Source organism: Glycine soja, chromosome 2 (assembly GCF_004193775.1).
Source record: "Glycine soja cultivar W05 chromosome 2, ASM419377v2, whole genome shotgun sequence".
NCBI lineage: Eukaryota > Viridiplantae > Streptophyta > Magnoliopsida > Fabales > Fabaceae > Glycine > Glycine soja.
Window position 1 is genome coordinate 349,125 of NC_041003.1, and position 18,941 is coordinate 368,065.

Here is an 18,941-nt window from a genome sequence, read left to right on the forward strand (position 1 = left end):
CATTTACTCAAAAGAATTTTATACACAATTATAGACACAACTAACTTTGAAATTCAATCACAAATAATTTATAATTTATGAAATGCACCTCTAGAAAAAGTAAATAAGTATTTTTGGTATATACTTATAATTATTATTTATAGTATTTTTAATTAGAAAATTTTGAATTGAAAAAGTGACTAAATTAGAATATTTTCCTATTCTAAAATTAATGAAGTCATATGCTTTGAAAAGACAATAATATACATCATTTGCATGTTGGTGTGTTCTTTATAGTTTTATTAAAATGGAAATGTAAGATAATCTTTTATATAATATATGGAAGAAAATATTGAAGTAGAAAAATAAATGAAAATAATATGAGGCAATTACATAGGCTACTATTAGTAACTATTACAAATATCGGTCAAATTATAAATTTTTGATATCTAATCAACAGTTACAAGATGTATCTAATGTAATTTTTTGATTGATAAAAACTAAATAAAAATGATAGAAATGTGTATTATATATATCGACATGTTATTACCAGTGTTGTGTTTGTGTCATTATTCTTTAATACTTTTTAATTATTTTAATTATGTTTAATTATTTTTAAAATATTTCTTTTATACTGCGAGAAATAATTTTTTAACTTTAAGATAAATAGAGTCTAAATTTAATTGACACAGATCATTGCCCATTCCATTTGCGAGCAATGCAGTAACAATTTAAAAGATTTCCAAAGTATACTCATTCTAATTTTTTATTAAATAACATAATAGATAAAAAAAATGTTTTTATCTTCTAAATACGAACTTAGTTTTAATTTCAACCTTTAGATAAATTATTCAAGTTACTTGTGCATTACTAGAACAGTTCTTTTTGAAAAATATATATTTAATAGTAATTAAATATATAACATAATGATAATAATACACTTATTAATTGCAATTCTTATTTCCCACGAGATAGACATTTTCAATCATGATTGTAATAAAAAATCTTAACTACCATTATTCATTTATTATGAGTTGGGTTGAATATTTAACTAAATCCTATAAATTAAAATAAGGATTGTTTAAGATTTATAAACATCACTTAAGCCATATATCAATCGAAGTGACACTATACCCACCCCTCTCACCTATCCCAATGAAAATACATTACAGATTAAGACTCACAAATAGTGTTCGCAGTTAAGGTCCACTTGCCAACATATTTCTTAACTCTCATTTTCTTTATTTTGATGTTTAAATGCTGATAAAACTATTCAAAAAAGTTTTAAAATATAAAAACACTAGAATTAATAATTTTTTAGAGACTCAAACTGAATAAAATTATAATTATAAGATTAAAAATATATTTGAATCTTGTTGGGTCAAAGGAGGTATAATTAAATTGATTCAATATGATGAGTTATTATAAGTAAATCATTAATATTATTTTTTATTTTGATGGATAAAAAAAAAAGTCTTGGTTCATGGATCTTTTGATTCTTTGACATTGACATAAATAAATAATAATTAATCCATGTGTATATCTGGTAATAATGATGGAGCAAGCAAGAACCAAAGAAACGTATTTGTGTTGCCCGCAAGTTGGGTAAGGTGGAATAGAAAGAAAGACAGAACTCCGCGTCCAATATCTATCCATTAATAATCCCACATATATAGATATAAATATTATTTTAACAGTGCCTTACAACTTTCAACTATGAACTTTCAAGTCACAGAACAAAACAACAAAAATCTTAAAACCAGCAAATTGAATCGCTGCATCGCATTCACATCACTGTCACCATCATCAACCACAACACCTCCACCAACAACAACGCTAACTGCTTCTCTACGCTCCTTCTCCCTTCTCTCTCTCAACTTCCAGATTCAAGGTACCCTTTTTCCTGTTCTTTCAATCCGAATTTCTACTTGTACTACTAGTGTTGCTGCTTGATCAGTTTTGACTTTGATTCATAATTTTCATTTATTTTTCTTATTTTTTTTGGAGGGGGTCTGATTTTTCTTACTGGGTCAGTGAGAACATGTGGGGAAAGAGAAAAAAATCGTTTTTTTTTTTTGTGATTGTCCAAAAAGATTTCATTTTGACCATTTTCCTTGCTGCCCAGATGAGTTATTTAATATGCACTGTCAGATGTTGAATTGCAATGCGCTGGATTGGTGTTCTGGCTTTTGATTTCGTTGTTTTTGTATACATTTGTGTATGCGGTTTTGAAGAAACCTAGAAATTCTGAAAGTGTTGTTAATGTGGAAAACCAAAAGGTTTTTAAGATCAAAATACTTGTACTAGTGTTGCTTGACCAGTCTTGACTTTGATTCATAATTTTTATTTGTTTATTTACCTTCTTTTTTTTTGGAGGGGGTCTTAATTTTGGTACTGGATCAGTGAGAAAATGTGGGGAAAGGAAAAAAAATCGTTTTTTTTTTTGGTGATTGTCCAAAAAGATTGCATTTTGACCATTTTCCTTGCTGCCCAGAAGAGTTATTTTAATATGCACTGTGAATTGTTGAACTGCAATGCGCTGGATATGTGTTCTGGCTTTTGATTTTGTTATTTTTGTATACATTTGTGTGTGTGCGCGCTTTTGAAGAAACCTAGAAATTCTGAAAGTGTTGTTAATGTGGAAAACCAAAAAGTTTTTAAGGTTTGTTGTAAATTGAGGATCTTTGGCAATGCTTCCTGTTTTCTGAAATTGGTGGCTGATGGTTCCACTTTTGAAACGTTTTAAGCATGGTTGTCAAATACTTGAGTTAATCCGTAGACTCTTACAGGTTTATGATTCTAGGTAGAGAAAACAAGTTAAGTCGCCATCAAACTATTTTCTTGATAAACCCTGGTAAATTCGTATAAATTTGCACAAACTCTTGAGTCAAGAAGCAAGTCAACAAGCTTGAAATCAAATGTAACTTTTGCCCCACAGTGACAGTGTTTTCCCAGGGCTCAAATGATTTGAAGAGTGCAACTTTTTTTGAAATGTTTTCACTTTAGGAACTTATGTTTTTGTGAATTTATATGTGATTTGGTCATTTATGTAGTTTGAACTTATTTAGTACTTATGTGCTATCTTACTTTATTATTGTGGTTTACTACTTTGCTTTATTATGAAATTGAAATGTTTAATTATTGTTGTGTTCAGAGTATTAAGATACACATATATGTCATTAATAGGTGGTTTTAATTTGAATTTTTATATTAGGTAAGTAGACTTTTCTGAGATTACGAGTCAATTCTATGGAAGCTCCATATGTTTACTTAGACTCATTAGTTTGACATCCTTGGTTTTAGGTTTAGTTTTTACTCTCAGTACTGCAGTTGCTCTGATAGTTCCTCTACTTGAAGTTGGATTAGTTATGATCAACCTTTTTTTTTTTGTTTTGTTCTTGATTCACATAACAAATGAGCCCTTGAATTATTTTGTTTTGTTTTCTTTTAGTAGTGGTTCCTATTTAATGATTGTAGAATGCTTCATCTATACTTGAATGTGTGTATTTTTAATTCTGATATATGGAGGATGCTAAAGTTAGCTGATTTTTTGTTGTTTATTTTCCTGTTTGAACAGAAGTAGCAGTTACTGTGCCTTTGGTTCTTCTGGTGAACAGAAGTGCCTTGATTTTCATGAATGGTAAAATGGGATCCTTGTTTGGCAAAACTTTTGGTCTTTAGTGTTTGGTGAAGTAGAAATATAAAAACGGCAGCTTAAGAGGTGAAGAAATAAAATGGAAACTACAAGGCGGTGGTTTAGTAAGTTCAAGTCAAATGATAAAATGAATTCTGCAAAGGACAAAGAAACTACAGGCATGACAAAAGAAGGGTCAAAACCCCCAACAAGTGAAGAAGCACCTTCAAATGTAACCAAACAGAGGGTTGAAGCTGCAAAGCAGTATATAGAAAATCATTATAAGAAGCAGATGCAAAGCCTGCAGGAGAGGAAGGAAAGGTATCTTTACTTCAATTTATGTATTTTGGGTCTTGATGACAATCTAATATAATGTTATTAAAGATTTTTGTACCATATAAAGTAGTTTGTTTTAGCATGCTTATTGTCATCTCTGAGCTGATTGAAATAAGTGATTTCCTTATTACCCTTGCTTTTTTGTTGCCAAACAAGTTTTCTTCCACACTAGAATATAGTTTTGTATGACATTGTCTTTCTGTTATCTCAGATGTGATATATTATGTGCAAATACCTAATGGAAACAGAAATTGCTTCAAGTCTTTAATAAGACCTAAAGTCATTTCTTTTTGGCAGACGTAATATGCTAGAGAAGAAGTTGGCTGATGCCGAAGTCTCTGAGGAAGAGCAACACAACTTGCTTCAGCATTTGGAGAAAAAGGAGAGGGAAATCATGCGCCTTCAGAGACATAAGATGGGGGCTGATGACTTTGAGCCCCTGACTATGATTGGGAAGGGTGCATTTGGAGAGGTATACTTTATTTTTGTATGCATCTAAGTTAAACCGTCTTTATGCTTCTAAGTAAAACCATCTTTATGCATCCAAGTAAAACCATCTTTATGTTTGACCTTAATGAGTTTTATATTAACAGATCTTCGCAATAATGTTACTGTCTGTTGTTAAAATTGCGAGTTACCTTGTTGACTTGTATGATCCTCCGAGTTTTGGCCCCTGGAGCGAGCTAACTCGCAGCCTGAATTGGAGCCTGGTCAGATAGCTTCTGGATCACAATCTTGGTTGTTGAATTGCAGCCTTTCTGGGCTGAGGTGGGTTTCTGGGTCAGCTTGGACTGACCCAGTTTTGAAAACACGAACTGCCCTTCTTTTAGGGTTACAAAAACACAACATTTGTTTCTCACCTTTTGTCTCTACCCTTCTATTCTGCAAGTGCAACAAAGCCATGTCTCTCCTCTTTAGTCTCTCACCTTTTGTTTTCCAAGGTGGAGTAACTTGACTTGCTCAGCTTGCTAGAGAGAGCTGCTAGCTTTTATCCTCAAGCGTCGGTGTTGGAACCCAGCTTTGGCAGCTGCCATGGCAAAGATTGTGCTCATTCTCTGCTGTGGTCATCACCGTTAAGGTTGTTGTTGCCATTGCTTTCGGCATCATGGCTGCCAGGCTGTTTGTTGGCTTTGTTGTACTCAGTAGATGCAAAAGGCTGATTGATTGAATGTTGTGGGAGTGATATATGGATAAATTCATTTTAGAATTTTATTCCTTTTTTTTCCTCTCTTTATAGTTTTATTAGAATTGGGGAGATGGAGAGATGATGGCTGACGGCTGTTTCCTTTAGTGTAAAAAATGTAATAAAAACCTGAAAATGGCAATAATTGACCAGAAATGGGTACATACAACAAATGTAGTGCCTCGTGAATGAATTGCTGTTTTCTGATTTATGTTTCATAATTTACATTCCTTACTTTTTCTTTTCTTCTTTGCAAATGTAAATGTGCTGTTTTTATCAATTGAAAGGAAAAGATGGTTGATTTTTTTCGCATTTATCAGCCACTACATATTAATATTTATGATTATGATTTTCCAATTTCAGTTAGTTAGTTTAATGTTGTGATTTAGAGGTTATTTTCTGTATCTATATTATTTTTTATGTATATACATGTGTATATAAGTATAATTTTGCATATTAGGTAGGATCTTACGATCCGTGTTATGATCTTTTACCCTTCTTCCTGATCCTAGGTAGAATATCGAGTTTGGCAACATTGGTTACTGTTTCCTCCAGTGACTAAAAGGACTTGACTGATATGTATGTGTGGAGACTGGAGATGTTGATTGTCTTTAGAATTTGGTTTAAGTTCAACTCAACACTAAAAGCTAACTCATAGTGTGACAGTTGCCCACCACTTATATACATTATTCACTATTTAGGCACTATCTCTAGTTAATATGGGACTTGGTTTTTTCCCAATACTTCCCTCATACCCAATACTATTGGTCTTGGTGCATGGATAATATGGTATGTGGCCCCAAAACGAATCTAGGATTGGCTTTGATACTATTTTAGAATTTGGGTTTGGGCCTTTAATTCAACCCTAAAAGTTAGCTCATCAGTTGCCACTTACATACATTATTCAGGCACTGTTTCTAGTCAATGTAGGACTTGTTTTTTTACCAATAGATTGAAATTTGAAGCCACTAATGCTTCATAGCTTTCTCTGACATTCATATAATTTTTGTTCTTTTCTATTTTTCATTGTTCCAGATATTTAGAGGTGGAATTGCTAATCCTATTGAGTAATGACACCCATATTAATTATTTAACTGTGGTGTGTATTCTACAGGTTTCTATACATACGGTAGAAAACTGTAGATTAAGGATATAACTTAGGGTATGCCAGGGAGTAGTCCTTTAAAATTGTTGAATGCAGATTTGCAGTGGATCTTTATATTTCAAAATTAGTAGTGGTAATGGAGTTTTACCATCGGTATTTTGAGTCTTTGACCTCTGCTAGTTTAAATTGTTTATTACAACAATGAATTTTGTGAATTATTTTAGTTGAAAAGAAAACTCCAGTTTGTGTCATGTACTTATGCATATAGCTGTTTCCACCATTCAGTAGCCTGTGGAGTTTTATCAAGAAGTTGGCTTGGAGACAGTGTATATATTGCATAGTGTTGGAGTATTGTAAGAGAGCTGCAGTTATTCAACTGCAGTCTCAGGTAGTTTAGCTTAGTTAACTCTTAGTGAGTTAGTTACAGTTGAGTTAGTTATTGACAGATAATGACAGCTGTCATAACTAACAGTTTTCCCTATATAAACAGATGTGTACTCTTGAGTTAGTTGGGTTAATGAAACTAAAGTTTCTTCCTCTTTCATTTTCTGTTATCAAAATATCTTCTCTCAAGTTTCTATTACATAGCCTCTTTGGCTAGTAATGAGTTTTTTTCTTCTTCTTTTTCCAATATATATATATGTCTTGCTGCATAACCAGATTTCTCATAAAGATATTTATCAGATGATTTGTTACAATTTTGCAATTCTTTCTTTTCATAGGTTAGAATCTGCCGGGAGAAGGCCACTGGTCATGTATATGCTATGAAGAAGCTTAAGAAATCAGAGATGCTACGTAGAGGCCAGGTGAAATTATCACATTGTTAGAGACTTAGTGTATATATTGTTTTCTTATACTTATTGGATACACTTTCAGGTTGAACATGTCAAAGCTGAGAGAAATCTACTTGCTGAAGTTGACAGCAATTGCATTGTAAAACTTTATTGTTCCTTTCAAGATGAGGAGTTTTTATATCTCATAATGGAGTATCTACCTGGTGGAGATATGATGACATTGCTGATGCGGAAGGATATACTAACAGAAGATGAGGCCAGGTTCTATGTTGGGGAGACTGTCCTAGCCATAGAGTCAATTCATAAACATAATTATATCCACAGGTAAGCTCAAAGCTGTAAAAAAATAACGTCAAATGATGGTAAATTTTGGTATGCTTTTATGACACGGATCAATGATACTTATGGCGGTCTTCGTCTGGATCAATAAATATTTTTAATAATCTGATTTTTAAATGCATTCCAGAGATATCAAGCCTGACAACTTGCTGCTAGATAGAAATGGCCACATGAAATTATCAGATTTTGGATTATGTAAACCGCTAGACTGCAGTAATCTTCAAGAAAAGGACTTCTCTGTTGGAATTAACAGAAGTGGAGCCCTCCAAAGTGATGGACGTCCTGCAGCTCCTAATCGAACCCAACAGGAACAACTGCAGCATTGGCAGAAAAATCGACGAATGCTTGTAAGCCTTTCAATATTAGTATCCATAAACATTTATGTTTATTTATTCCTTGTTAATTTTCAGGTTGTATTTTTAAGGATAAAATAAACAATTAGTCCTTAATTACTTATAGTTTCATCTGAGTTAGATTTTTTATCCTTATGTTATATTTTTTGGAATAAATATACCATTTAGACCTTGAAAGATATTTCTTTTGTTGCTATGGTCCCGTAAGTTTCTCTATATGCAAATTGATCCTTGAACTTTTAACTTGATAACAAGTTCACCCTACCGAAATTGTCAACTTCCTAACAAGTTCATCTATTTGGAAACCAATTTATAAACAGAAACTTTTGGGAATCAAAGAACACATAATATCTCAGGGACCTAAATGTATATATATCCTGTCTTTTCTTTTTTGGGATGTTGATATATTTATTTCTATAGGCAGTTTTTGGGGGATATTGATAGATCCTCTCATTTGAATTTGTTCCCATTACCTTAATAATATGAAACTATAAGGCCAATCTTTCACAGAAAATAAGGACTGATATCTTAATGACTAGATATCAATTTATAGGGACTAAATCCAATCGTATAAATAGGGACCACACTCCAAAAAGGTTAAAATATAGGCACAGATCCAAAAACAAACTATAAAGGGCGACCAAGTACATGGGGCTCCCACTAAGTGAGGTTTGGGGAAGGTAGATGTGCACAGCTTTACACCCACAAGTGGAAACTGGAGAGGCTGTTTCCTGGATTTAAACCTGTGACCTCTAGGCCACAAAGCAGTAACTTTACCATTGTTCCAAGGCTCTCCCTCATACAAAGCCAATAAACTATAGGGACCAAAATACAAATCTAGTAGACTACAAGGACTAACTGTTTGGTTTAACCTTGCTATACATGATTGCCTGCCAATAAATTTTTTACAGGCTAATGGTCATTCCAGCCATCATCTCAAGTTATCTCTTTGGAAATACTCACCACTCTAACATTACATCCTTGAGTTGTTTTCCAGCTATATGTTTTATGGAGGCCATTTATATTTTTTGTTAGGTTCTGTTTTAAAGAGTTAGGATATATAGGATTGATATATGCTTAAAGCTTAGTTAGCTTTGGCTTGATGGGGCTATCAGAATATTTATAAAATATGTCAGTGGGAGAGAATGATGCATGCTAGATTTGGATAATTTATGTTATTTTAGGGATAATAGTGTTACTTATTTTTATAGATCTTTTCTTAGCAACCTTATCTTATTTTTACAGATTTTATCTTACCCTTTAAGTCATTTTTACCCTTATTTGATTAGGATTAGAAGTCTAGCACTCCAAGTCCTAGTATAAATAGGGTTTAGTGACCTTTCCTTCAGAAAATATCATTCACAGCATATATCAATCTGCTTTTTTGTAATTTGTAGTCTCTTTTCTCTCTTTTCTTCCTTCCCTACCTTAAACATAATAATTGTAACATATAAATTTGGTGACCACTAGTTTTTGCCTCAGTTTTGACAAGTTTTCTTTCCCCTTCTCGCCATACGATAACTATATAGATTGATGGCATTTTAAGCTTTTCTTTCTTTGCAATAATGCAGGCCTATTCTACAGTTGGAACACCTGATTATATTGCTCCAGAAGTTCTTCTGAAGAAAGGATATGGCGTGGAATGTGATTGGTAATATAGAATATGTTTTCTACTTTTCTGTTTCAAAAGTCTCCCTAAGGGCCACCCCCCTTCCCCCTTTTAAACTTATTGTGTCAATGCATTCTGATGTTGTGTCAATGCATTCTAATGTTGTGTCAATGCTTCCAGGTGGTCTCTTGGAGCTATAATGTATGAAATGCTTGTGGGGTATCCACCCTTTTATTCAGATGAACCAATGTTGACTTGTAGAAAGGTAGCATATGGACCCCCTGTTAATGAATTCCTTTCCAATGCATCATGCATTTGTATGAGTTGAACTACAATGTGTGGGACTTTGAGTCCATTGAATTCTTGTCATATTGGACTTTAGAAATAGCTAGGTAGAAATTACTGGTATTTCTTGACCACCTTGCTATTGATATTTTCCTGGATTTATTAGACCATATAATCCTTACCCTTGTTTGGAGGGGGTCCTATATTTTGAGCTTTAGTGTTTCTAATTGAGATTCATGGATATGTGCCTAACCAGGAAAGCAGGTTTCACTGTTTATTATGGCAATACTTAAATATTATACTTGTCAATAGAACAGAGGTGTGTAGTGTGTACCTGTGCTTCATAAGTGCCCATAATTGTTTGAACCTTATAATGTAATTATCATTTAAAACATTATCTGGTTAATGTCTTACAGAAAATGTCAAGAGGCTTGAAAAGCATGACCATAACTGAGAATGCTGCTCTGGGTTAAATGGGAAACTGTGATTGCATCTTTTTTAGATAAAAATAATCTAACAGATGGCATAAAGTTCAGAAAGGCTTAGAAATGTTGAGTATTGATTTATGAGGAACAAGTTTCAGAAAGAAAAACTGAGATGGTTTCTTGATGTACAAATTTTTTTCTTTCTTTTCTTATGATGCTGTTTACTTTTTCCCCCTTCTTATAGTTATTTGTTGCATGTAAATTATTCTGTATCATGCTTCTGTTGCCAGTTTTAGGATTTTATATTTTATAGTAATAGCAATAGTAATAGATGACATTTCATAGTTATCCAATATTTATAATGTGTCCATGTTGATTGCTTCAATGGATTCCTTTTATTGTATGGATTTTTGTCTTCATCAATTATGATCTTATTTTACTTCACCTTCAATACGCAGATAGTAACTTGGAGAACTACTTTAAAATTTCCAGAAGAAGCTAAACTTTCAGCAGAGGCAAAGGATCTCATTTGTAGACTCCTATGTAATGTGGAGCAGAGACTTGGAACCAAAGGAGCTGATGAAATAAAGGTGTTGTGGTGTGTTCTTTTCTAAGTTCTACAGTTTATACATGAATGCGCTAGTATAGTAACCAATAAGTGGTTGGTCATCTTTGTGTCCAGGCTCACCCATGGTTCAAAGGTGTTGAATGGGACAAATTGTACCAAATGCAGGCTGCTTTCATACCTGAGGTCAATGATGAATTAGATACTCAAAATTTTGAGAAGTTTGAGGAGGTATATTATATATCTTTATGTTCATGGATATAGAAGAGCTAATCATTTTTTCATTGTGAACTAGTGTCATGATATTTTGTTTTACTAATGATGTGTAGGGGGACAAGCAAACTGTACCTTCCTCAAAGGCAGGGCCGTGGAGAAAGGTTTGTTCTTGTTATTTAAATTTTGTATGTAGTTGGTCTACAAGAATTGCTGTAACTGTACCATTTGTTAATATCACATATGTAGATTGGGCCGTTGTTTAAGGTTCTTAATTTCACAATTAGTGTCTTTCATCTGGGATTATTTATTGTTGTTTTTATTTAGGGATCTTATTAGGGTGTTTGGATTATCTTATTCCATCTTAGAATAGAAATAGCTTATTAGGGTGTTTGGATATTGGGTCAATAAATAGATCTTTGGGATTCTTAGAATGTAGGTTTGGGTCTAACTCAATCCCAAAAGTTAGCTCATAAGGTGAGTGTTACCCCCTTTATAAACTCTATCTTGGTCTTTTTTTCTAGCCCATGGGAGACTTGGGTTTCACCCAATACACCCCCTCATGCCCAACACTTTTTGGGCTTTGTGCGTGAATGATATGGTGGGTAGCCTATTTAATGGAAATCTAGGATAGACTTTGATACCATCTTAGAATGTAGGTTTTCTTTTGTTAGAGAAATGGATTGTTTAATAGGTTGTGCCATAGAATAATTGCACTACATTAATCAGTTGTAATTGTTGAAACCAACTAAAATCCACATTCATTTTATATTATTTATTTAAACTATCAGTAAAGTACTATGGACCTAAGATATTATCAAAGAAACTTTACAAGGTTTGGACATGATTTTGGACCTGAAGCACAGTCGATGTAATCATTGGGGATAGTTTTGTCCAAGCATGGTCATATTTTGGCTAAACCATCAAATATGCATGCAAGATCTAGTTCAGCAGCCACTGGGTAATTGGATCTTGTATGTATATTTGATGATTTAATTGAAATGCGACTATGCTTGGGAAAACTATCCCTAATAACTTCATCGACTGTGTTTTAGGTCCATGGTCGTGTCCAAATCCTGTAAACTTTCTGTGATAATATTTTAGGTCCACGATAATTTACTGATAGCTTAAATAAATAATATAAAATGATTGTGGACTTTAGTTGGTTTCAACAATTACAAATGATTAATGTATTGCAATTATTCTATGGCACACCTTATTAAAGAATCCCTTTCAAAAGAAAACCTACATTCTAAGATGGTATCAGAGTCTATCTTAGATCCATTAAACGAGTTACCCCATCATATTATCTATACACGCCAAGCCCAAAAAGTTTACAATTCATGGTATATGACCATCTACCAACCTCTGGCCACCGCCATTGGCCGCTTCATCAGCTGGATATTAAAATGCATTCTTGCATGGTGAGTTGCAGGAAGAGGTTTACATGGATCAGCCTCCTGGTTTTACTACTTCTGGTGGCTCTCACCTTGTTTGCCATCACTGGTAATGACTTTGCTGGTATACGTCGGCTCAAATCCCACCTTCAGAGTCACTTTCAGATGAAAGACATGGGTCCACTCAAATATTTTCTGGGCATTGAGGTTGGTTCAATCTGCCTCTAGCATTGCCATTTCCCAGAGGAAACATGCTATGATACCATTTTAGAATGTGGGTTTGAGTCTAACCCAGCCCCAAAAGTTAGCTCATAAAGTGAGGTTTACTCCCACTTATATACTCTTTCTTGGCCTTATCTCTAGCTGATGTGAGACTTGGCTTTTTTCTAATAGGGATAAACATTTGATTTTGGCTGCTTTTGATTAATATTTGATAATGAATTTTGGATTTTCCTTCATTCAATGTGTACATATTTGAGGCTAGGTTTATTGGGAGTGTACCCTGCCAAGACGGCTACTCTTTGGTTGTCCATCAATCATAGGCCTCAGCTCCTCCTTTGAAGTTTAAATTATACACTTGGATTATTTTGGGTTATTTATCACAAGTATTATACACTCAGTTTAAATTATATAGGAGTATTCAACTCCATTGTATTGTTTTTACTTTTTCCTTTTCTGCTTTCATTAGTTAACTAACCTTTTAGGTTAGTTATTAGTCTGTTACTTAACTACACAACAGCTGTCATAGCTGTTGTTGGTTAAGATAGTTAGGCAGTTAGTCTAACTATATATACCTGAACCTGTATTGAATCATTTGGGTTTTTCTTTTCAATAACAGAAGCTCTTAACAGAGTTTTATCTCAACCTCAATTCTCTCTCTCTCTCTCTCTCTTCTACTCTAAGATTCATTTATGGTATCCAGAGCAAGGTTCAATCCTTAGCTTTTGTTCATGGCTTCCGCAACCGACAACATTTATTCCCCAGCTCCTCCCCCACTGCCACCTATGTTGACAGCAGTGACAGCTTCCGCTCCAACTCCAACAGCATTTTCGCCCAAAATCCTACTCCTAACAACACTCCTAAGCCTCAAACTTAACCCCAAAAGCTAGCTCATAGGGTTAGGATTGTCCCCACTTATATACTCTATCTTGGCACTATCTTAGCCAATGTTGGACTTGGGTTTTTTCCAATACACTCCCTCACGCGCACTTTTGGGCTTGGTGCATGGATAACATGGTGGGTGGTCCTTTTAATGGATCTAGGATAAGTTCTAATACCATCTTAGAATGTGGTTTTGGCCTAAACCAATTCCAAAAGTTAGCTCATAGGGTGAGGGTTGCCTCCACTTATATACTCTATCTTGATATTATCTCTAGCCAATGTGAGACTTGGGTTTTTCTCAATACACCCCCTCACGCCCAACACTTTTGGGCTTGGTGCATGGATAACATGGTGGACAACCCTTTTGATGGATCTAGGATAGGCTCTAATACTATCTTAGAATGGGTTTCGGCCTAACTCAATTCCAAAAGTTAGCTCATAGGATGAGGGTTGCCTCCGCTTATATACTCTATCTTGGCACTATCTCTAGCCAATGTGAGACTTGGGTTTTTCCCAATAGGAAAGCTGCTTTCATTAGTTCCTCTCTATATTTTTGTGTTTTATATATCTACCTATCCAGTAATCTATCTACCATTAATCTCCCATTGGTTTCTCTTGTGATGAAACACTAATCTTGGCCATTTGTTATTTAATTGAGAAAATAGGCTGCTATGAAGTTCGAATTGGTTTGAGTAATTTCCAGTAATAAAACTATTTGGTTTGCAAATGAAATTTTCTTTGGATGACTCTGGAATTTGACAAAAATTGTGTTAATGGGAACCCTGAGTACAATCGCCTCTTGATTTGAAAATCATGGATCATCTGCATTTACACGGAACGTTGTTGAAGTCTGGGTTTCTTAGTTGTGTCATTTGGTGCAGATGCTGCCATCTAAAGATATTAACTTCGTCGGATACACATACAAGAATTTTGAAATCGTGAATGATCATGAAATACCTGGAATTGGTACTTACATCTCTCTCTGTATATATATCTATATATATTATAATTGTTATATAGAATGCTTTCATCTCTTTTTCATCATTTTCTTTCCAGAACAAAAATATTCCTGTTTAACATATATTTTTATTGTGTACTTAAAGATTCTTTTGATCATTGAATGTAACACAATGTTTTATTCTCTTGCCAATTTAATTTGATTCCAAAATTGTTTAATTGAGATTTTGTGTTGCATGGTGGAACATGTCAATGGATTAACTCTTTGTTGAGATGTTTATTGCCATGCAATTAAAATCTTTCAAGTTGCTTCTAATTTTACAGTTTCCTTAAACAGATGCCAGTTTCTTTGAGCCCATTTTTATTGTGCCCTTTAAATTAACATGTCTTGGAGAAAAATGATGGATATTTCTTTCAAAAGGTTGTTATATGCAGTTTTGCTTATATGAGAAACAAATATTAATAACTAATTTTGGGTGCTGATGAATTGAGTAATTTTAATTTCAATATACCATAATTTTGCCAAAGATCATGCTGGTGAACCCGGCTAGTCTGAAAGAGAGCATTTCCTTTTTTATTTTTCATTTTTTAACCATCTCATTGATTCATCATTGCACTTCTCACGAGTAATTTCTGTGTACATTATCAGCTGAATTGAAGAAGAAGAACACAAAACCTAAAAGACCATCTATTAAGGCCCTATTTGGTAAGAATATCTTATTGTGTTCCTATTCTGAGATATTTGTCTTTCTATATATCCTGTGAAAGTATTGATGATATGTTTTAGATGCAAATGCAATAGTTCACTTCACTAAAGAGTAGTGCGTAGTGATACTGAATGATTCCATTCTGGAACTGCACATACTTCTTCCTTCTACTTGTGTCTCAGGGTAGCTTTTTGACATATTAGAAGATTATATTTTATTCATCTTAAAATGAAATAGATAAAAAAACAAGAAAAAAGAGGGGGGGAACCAAGCCACATTAGTACTCCACTCAACATCTCATAGTAAGACTTAGGCACCCCGTTAATACCCATGTTCCTAGCATAGCAATTAGCACCATCCTTGAGAGTTATAGAATTTCATGAATTGTGTCTTGGATGACCACACTAAGCCTTTATTTATAATGAGAATAATGATACAATTAAGGTAAGTAACCCCTAGTGTAATTAAGGTAAGATTATGCTATTCCCTATTTCCATATTTACTTAAAGATCTAATCATATCTTTTAACACTCCCCCTCAAGCTGGAGCATATATGTCATATGCACCAAGCTTGTTAGAAATATGGTAAACCCAATAGAAACAAAAGGCAATTCTAGTTGTGTGGTCATGCCGGATAAATGATGGCTCGGCAACAGCCAAAGGAGGTCTGCAGTTGCGATGGGTACTGTTCACCTGTGAAAAGAGCACACACTAAGATTGTGAGATGCAAGTGTGTGTGGCAGTAGACGGAGACGCAATTGCGGCATCAGGGTTGCCAGAGACAGGTGATGGTGGTAGGAACCGACAAAAGGGCATCAAGAAGGCAGCCAAACTAGGGCAGAGCAGTGACATGGTACTTTTCACTGTAAAGAGGGGCTGCAAGGACTGGGCTTTGTGCGCCTCTGTCCGGCGAGCCTGGCTCTGCAAACAATAGTCGGATCGGTGGCCATATGTGTCAGGAACAGGAACTGTTTGGCACAGCAAAAGGACGCGTGTGAGATCACATTGGTGGTTGTTTCAAGACACGGTCAATGGTGCGACGTAGATCGGCAGAAGGTGGTTCAGATCCGCAGGTTGTTTGCCAGAAAGGTCATTGAAAAAGCTTAAACAAGTTGCTGGACAGAGATGACGAGCGAAGGGCCCACTGGGGATAGTGGGTCCCTGGTGAGACACGATTTTTTTGATACCTCAACCAAGAATAACCAGCTCTGATACCATATAGAATTTCATGAATTGTGTGTCTTGGATGACCTCAATACGCCTTTATTTATAATGAGAATAATGATACAATTAAGGTAAGTGATCCCTAGTGTAATTAAGGTAAGATTATGCTATTCCCTATTTCCATATTTACTTAAAGATCTAATCATATCTTTTAACAAGAGTCAGTGCCTGATGACCACACTGTATATGACACTTCAATCAACCTGTTTGGTCAGCCCCTTTGTAAGCAGTCCTTTCTGAGACTCTTAACAGCTAGCTCTGATTGCAATTGGTAAGCACCTAAGCACTTGAGGAACTCCCCACTTAAGTACTTCACTGAGCACCCCATACTGGTTGATATGGGACTTAGACACTCCCTAATGCCCAAGTCCCTATCAAACTATCTCCTAATTCATATGGTGCTTTCATGTCATGGCTTGGACTTTTCCTCAGTGAGATTAGTATTTTGGACTTTTCCTTTATTAGCATTTTGGATACTAAAGGTCTCATGTCCAATGCCTTGCCTGCTATAAAGAATGGTTGTCAAGTGTGTATGGCCCTGTACTTAGATAGGCTTCGGTGTTATCTAAACATCATGGTTTTATGCCTGTCTTATGGAGTAGCATATGAACAGTAACACTAATAGCCCTTCAAAATGAGTTTATAAAACAAATGCCTAATCTTGCACTAGTATCCTGCTTTTTAGAACTGCCATACCCTCACTATCATTATGAAATTGGCATCAGAAATTCATTACTCATGAGAATTTCCTCATATGTAGTTGCCCTTACTTTTTGGCACTGAACATTGAAGCATATGTTGGTATATCTTCTGGTTTGGGTTGTTCCAGTCTTTAATGAATTAATTTTATTGTATGACACAGATGATGAATCAGCTACGGCTGCCAATCAACCTGTCAGAGGGAGCTTCTTAAACCTCTTACCTCCTCAAATGGAAGTTCCTGAAAAAAGTGAATCACAATGATTTACACCAATATTTTGCAGGATTTCTATATGGCCATGGTCACAACCAAATGTTGATGACTACTGATTGTTATACATTTTCTCACATTCTTTTGTTAGATGGGAGTTGATGGATTTGGAAGCCAGGTCCCTGAAATTTCTGGTTTTGGATGGCTGAATTTTTTGGCTGACTGGGATATTTTCCGTGTAGAAAAATCAATTAAGGTGTATATTCTTCAATCCACCTTCTATCAAACTGCAATGTGTTAAATATCATAGTTTTCTCTCTCTCCTGTAATTAAGTTACTGTTGAAGTTGAAATGCTGATAAGGATGTGCAATTCACATTTTTGTACAATATATAGAGATTGATTGGTTTGTAGGTTTACATTTTCTGTTGTGACATTAGGGCCGAAACTTTACAACTGAAATCCTTGCCTTTAAGTTTCAGTCTTTTTTTCTTTATCTTTCTTTAGTGACATACAAAATTGTGCAATCGGTTCCAGAGGCTTTTGTGCCTTTTATTTATTTACAAAATCTCTAGATTTTTATGCTTAGTTCTACCTGTTCTTTTTTTATAACAAGTGTATTTTACACTATAATTTGTTTTTTATTTAAAAAAAGACCAGAGGTAGTACTAGTTATAGTTTTTCTAACTTCACTTTTTCTAAACTCGATCCAACTTGATTTGTGTAGACTCCTATTTAAAATCTTTGGTTTAAAAAATTCTGAAAAAAAATCAAGATTATTTCTTATGACCTAAGAATTAAATTTAAAATGTGAATTATGCAAAAATCAAGGTTTGTCATCTCATTCTATATGATTTTAAGACTTAAATGTATTTTTAGTCTCCTAAATTAGGATCTATTTTTTAAAGTCTTCCAAATTAAAATGTTTTTTTTTAGTCTCTCAAATTTGAGAAATATATTTTTTTAGTCATATTTTCCAACAAACTGAATTCAAATTTATTGTTTGATGCACAATAAAAACATATATGAAGGACTAAAAAAATATTTTATGAATTTGAAGAACTAAATATCTTTTAATTTGGAAGACTAAAGTAGAGAGACTATTATATTTTGAGGACTAAAGATATATTTAAGTCTGGTTATATAAATCTAATTGCATGAATCAATTTGATTCATTGAACTTATAATCGGCCAAGAGAAATTTTTTTTATGAATCTAAGGTATTTTTTGATTGAGAGTCAAGGATTAACTTCTCCTATTACTAAGATATATTCTAGAGTTAGACTTATTCTAACAAATATTTTTCATATATACAAGCCTAGAGATTGAATCTGTGGCTTCATCAACATATTAGGGTGGGATTATTTGTGAATTTTATGTTTATACCATGTTGGTAGGTTAAGAGACTATTACCAGTAAGTATAACTTTGAAAATTGGTTAGTTTGAGAATGGGTAAAAAATGATTTTTTCAATGGCGAGTTAAAAATTTGTTGCCTGGTCATGAATTAGTAGATTTAGTGAAAATTACTCCTTTGAGTTATACCTCATATATGCAGATGATTTGGATATCTTTGAACCTTTTGAGTCATAATCCCAAACTTAAAAATCCTAACTCAATCTCACTAATTTTAATAGGCTATCAACTAATGTGGCAAGCCCGATTGATTACCGTAATCGATTGATTTTGAATTGGTTATCAACTAAAATAGTTAGTTGACTTGATTGTCAATCTTGATCAATTAGTCCAGCTATCGACTAAAGTGACTTATTACTAATTCTTTTTGTAATATAATAATAATTTATGTATAACTTGATATTTAATATT

The 18,941-nt window shown here is 34.0% G+C and overlaps 1 protein-coding gene across 3 annotated transcripts; it reads left to right on the top strand.

The window, feature by feature from the left end:
• Positions 1-1,670: 1,670 nt before the first annotated feature.
• Positions 1,671-17,611, top strand: LOC114377546 (serine/threonine-protein kinase tricorner-like). Of its 3 annotated transcripts, XM_028336107.1 has the most exons (14): positions 1,673-1,870; positions 3,557-3,934; positions 4,247-4,421; positions 6,960-7,043; positions 7,114-7,355; positions 7,498-7,717; positions 9,295-9,374; positions 9,513-9,597; positions 10,501-10,632; positions 10,725-10,838; positions 10,937-10,984; positions 14,200-14,284; positions 14,925-14,981; positions 17,069-17,611. In XM_028336107.1, exons 2-14 carry the CDS (start codon positions 3,714-3,716, stop codon positions 17,167-17,169), a joined length of 1,644 nt encoding a protein of 547 aa, XP_028191908.1. In that variant the 5' UTR covers positions 1,673-1,870; positions 3,557-3,713; the 3' UTR covers positions 17,170-17,611. The 3 variants fall into 3 exon arrangements, 2 of the variants coding, with proteins under 2 accessions (XP_028191917.1, XP_028191908.1); XR_003659105.1 differs by lacking the exons at positions 14,925-14,981; positions 17,069-17,611 and having other exon boundaries at positions 1,671-1,870; positions 10,501-10,640; XM_028336116.1 differs by lacking the exons at positions 14,200-14,284; positions 14,925-14,981; positions 17,069-17,611 and adding an exon at positions 12,256-12,828 and having other exon boundaries at positions 1,671-1,870.
• Positions 17,612-18,941: the final 1,330 nt, after the last annotated feature.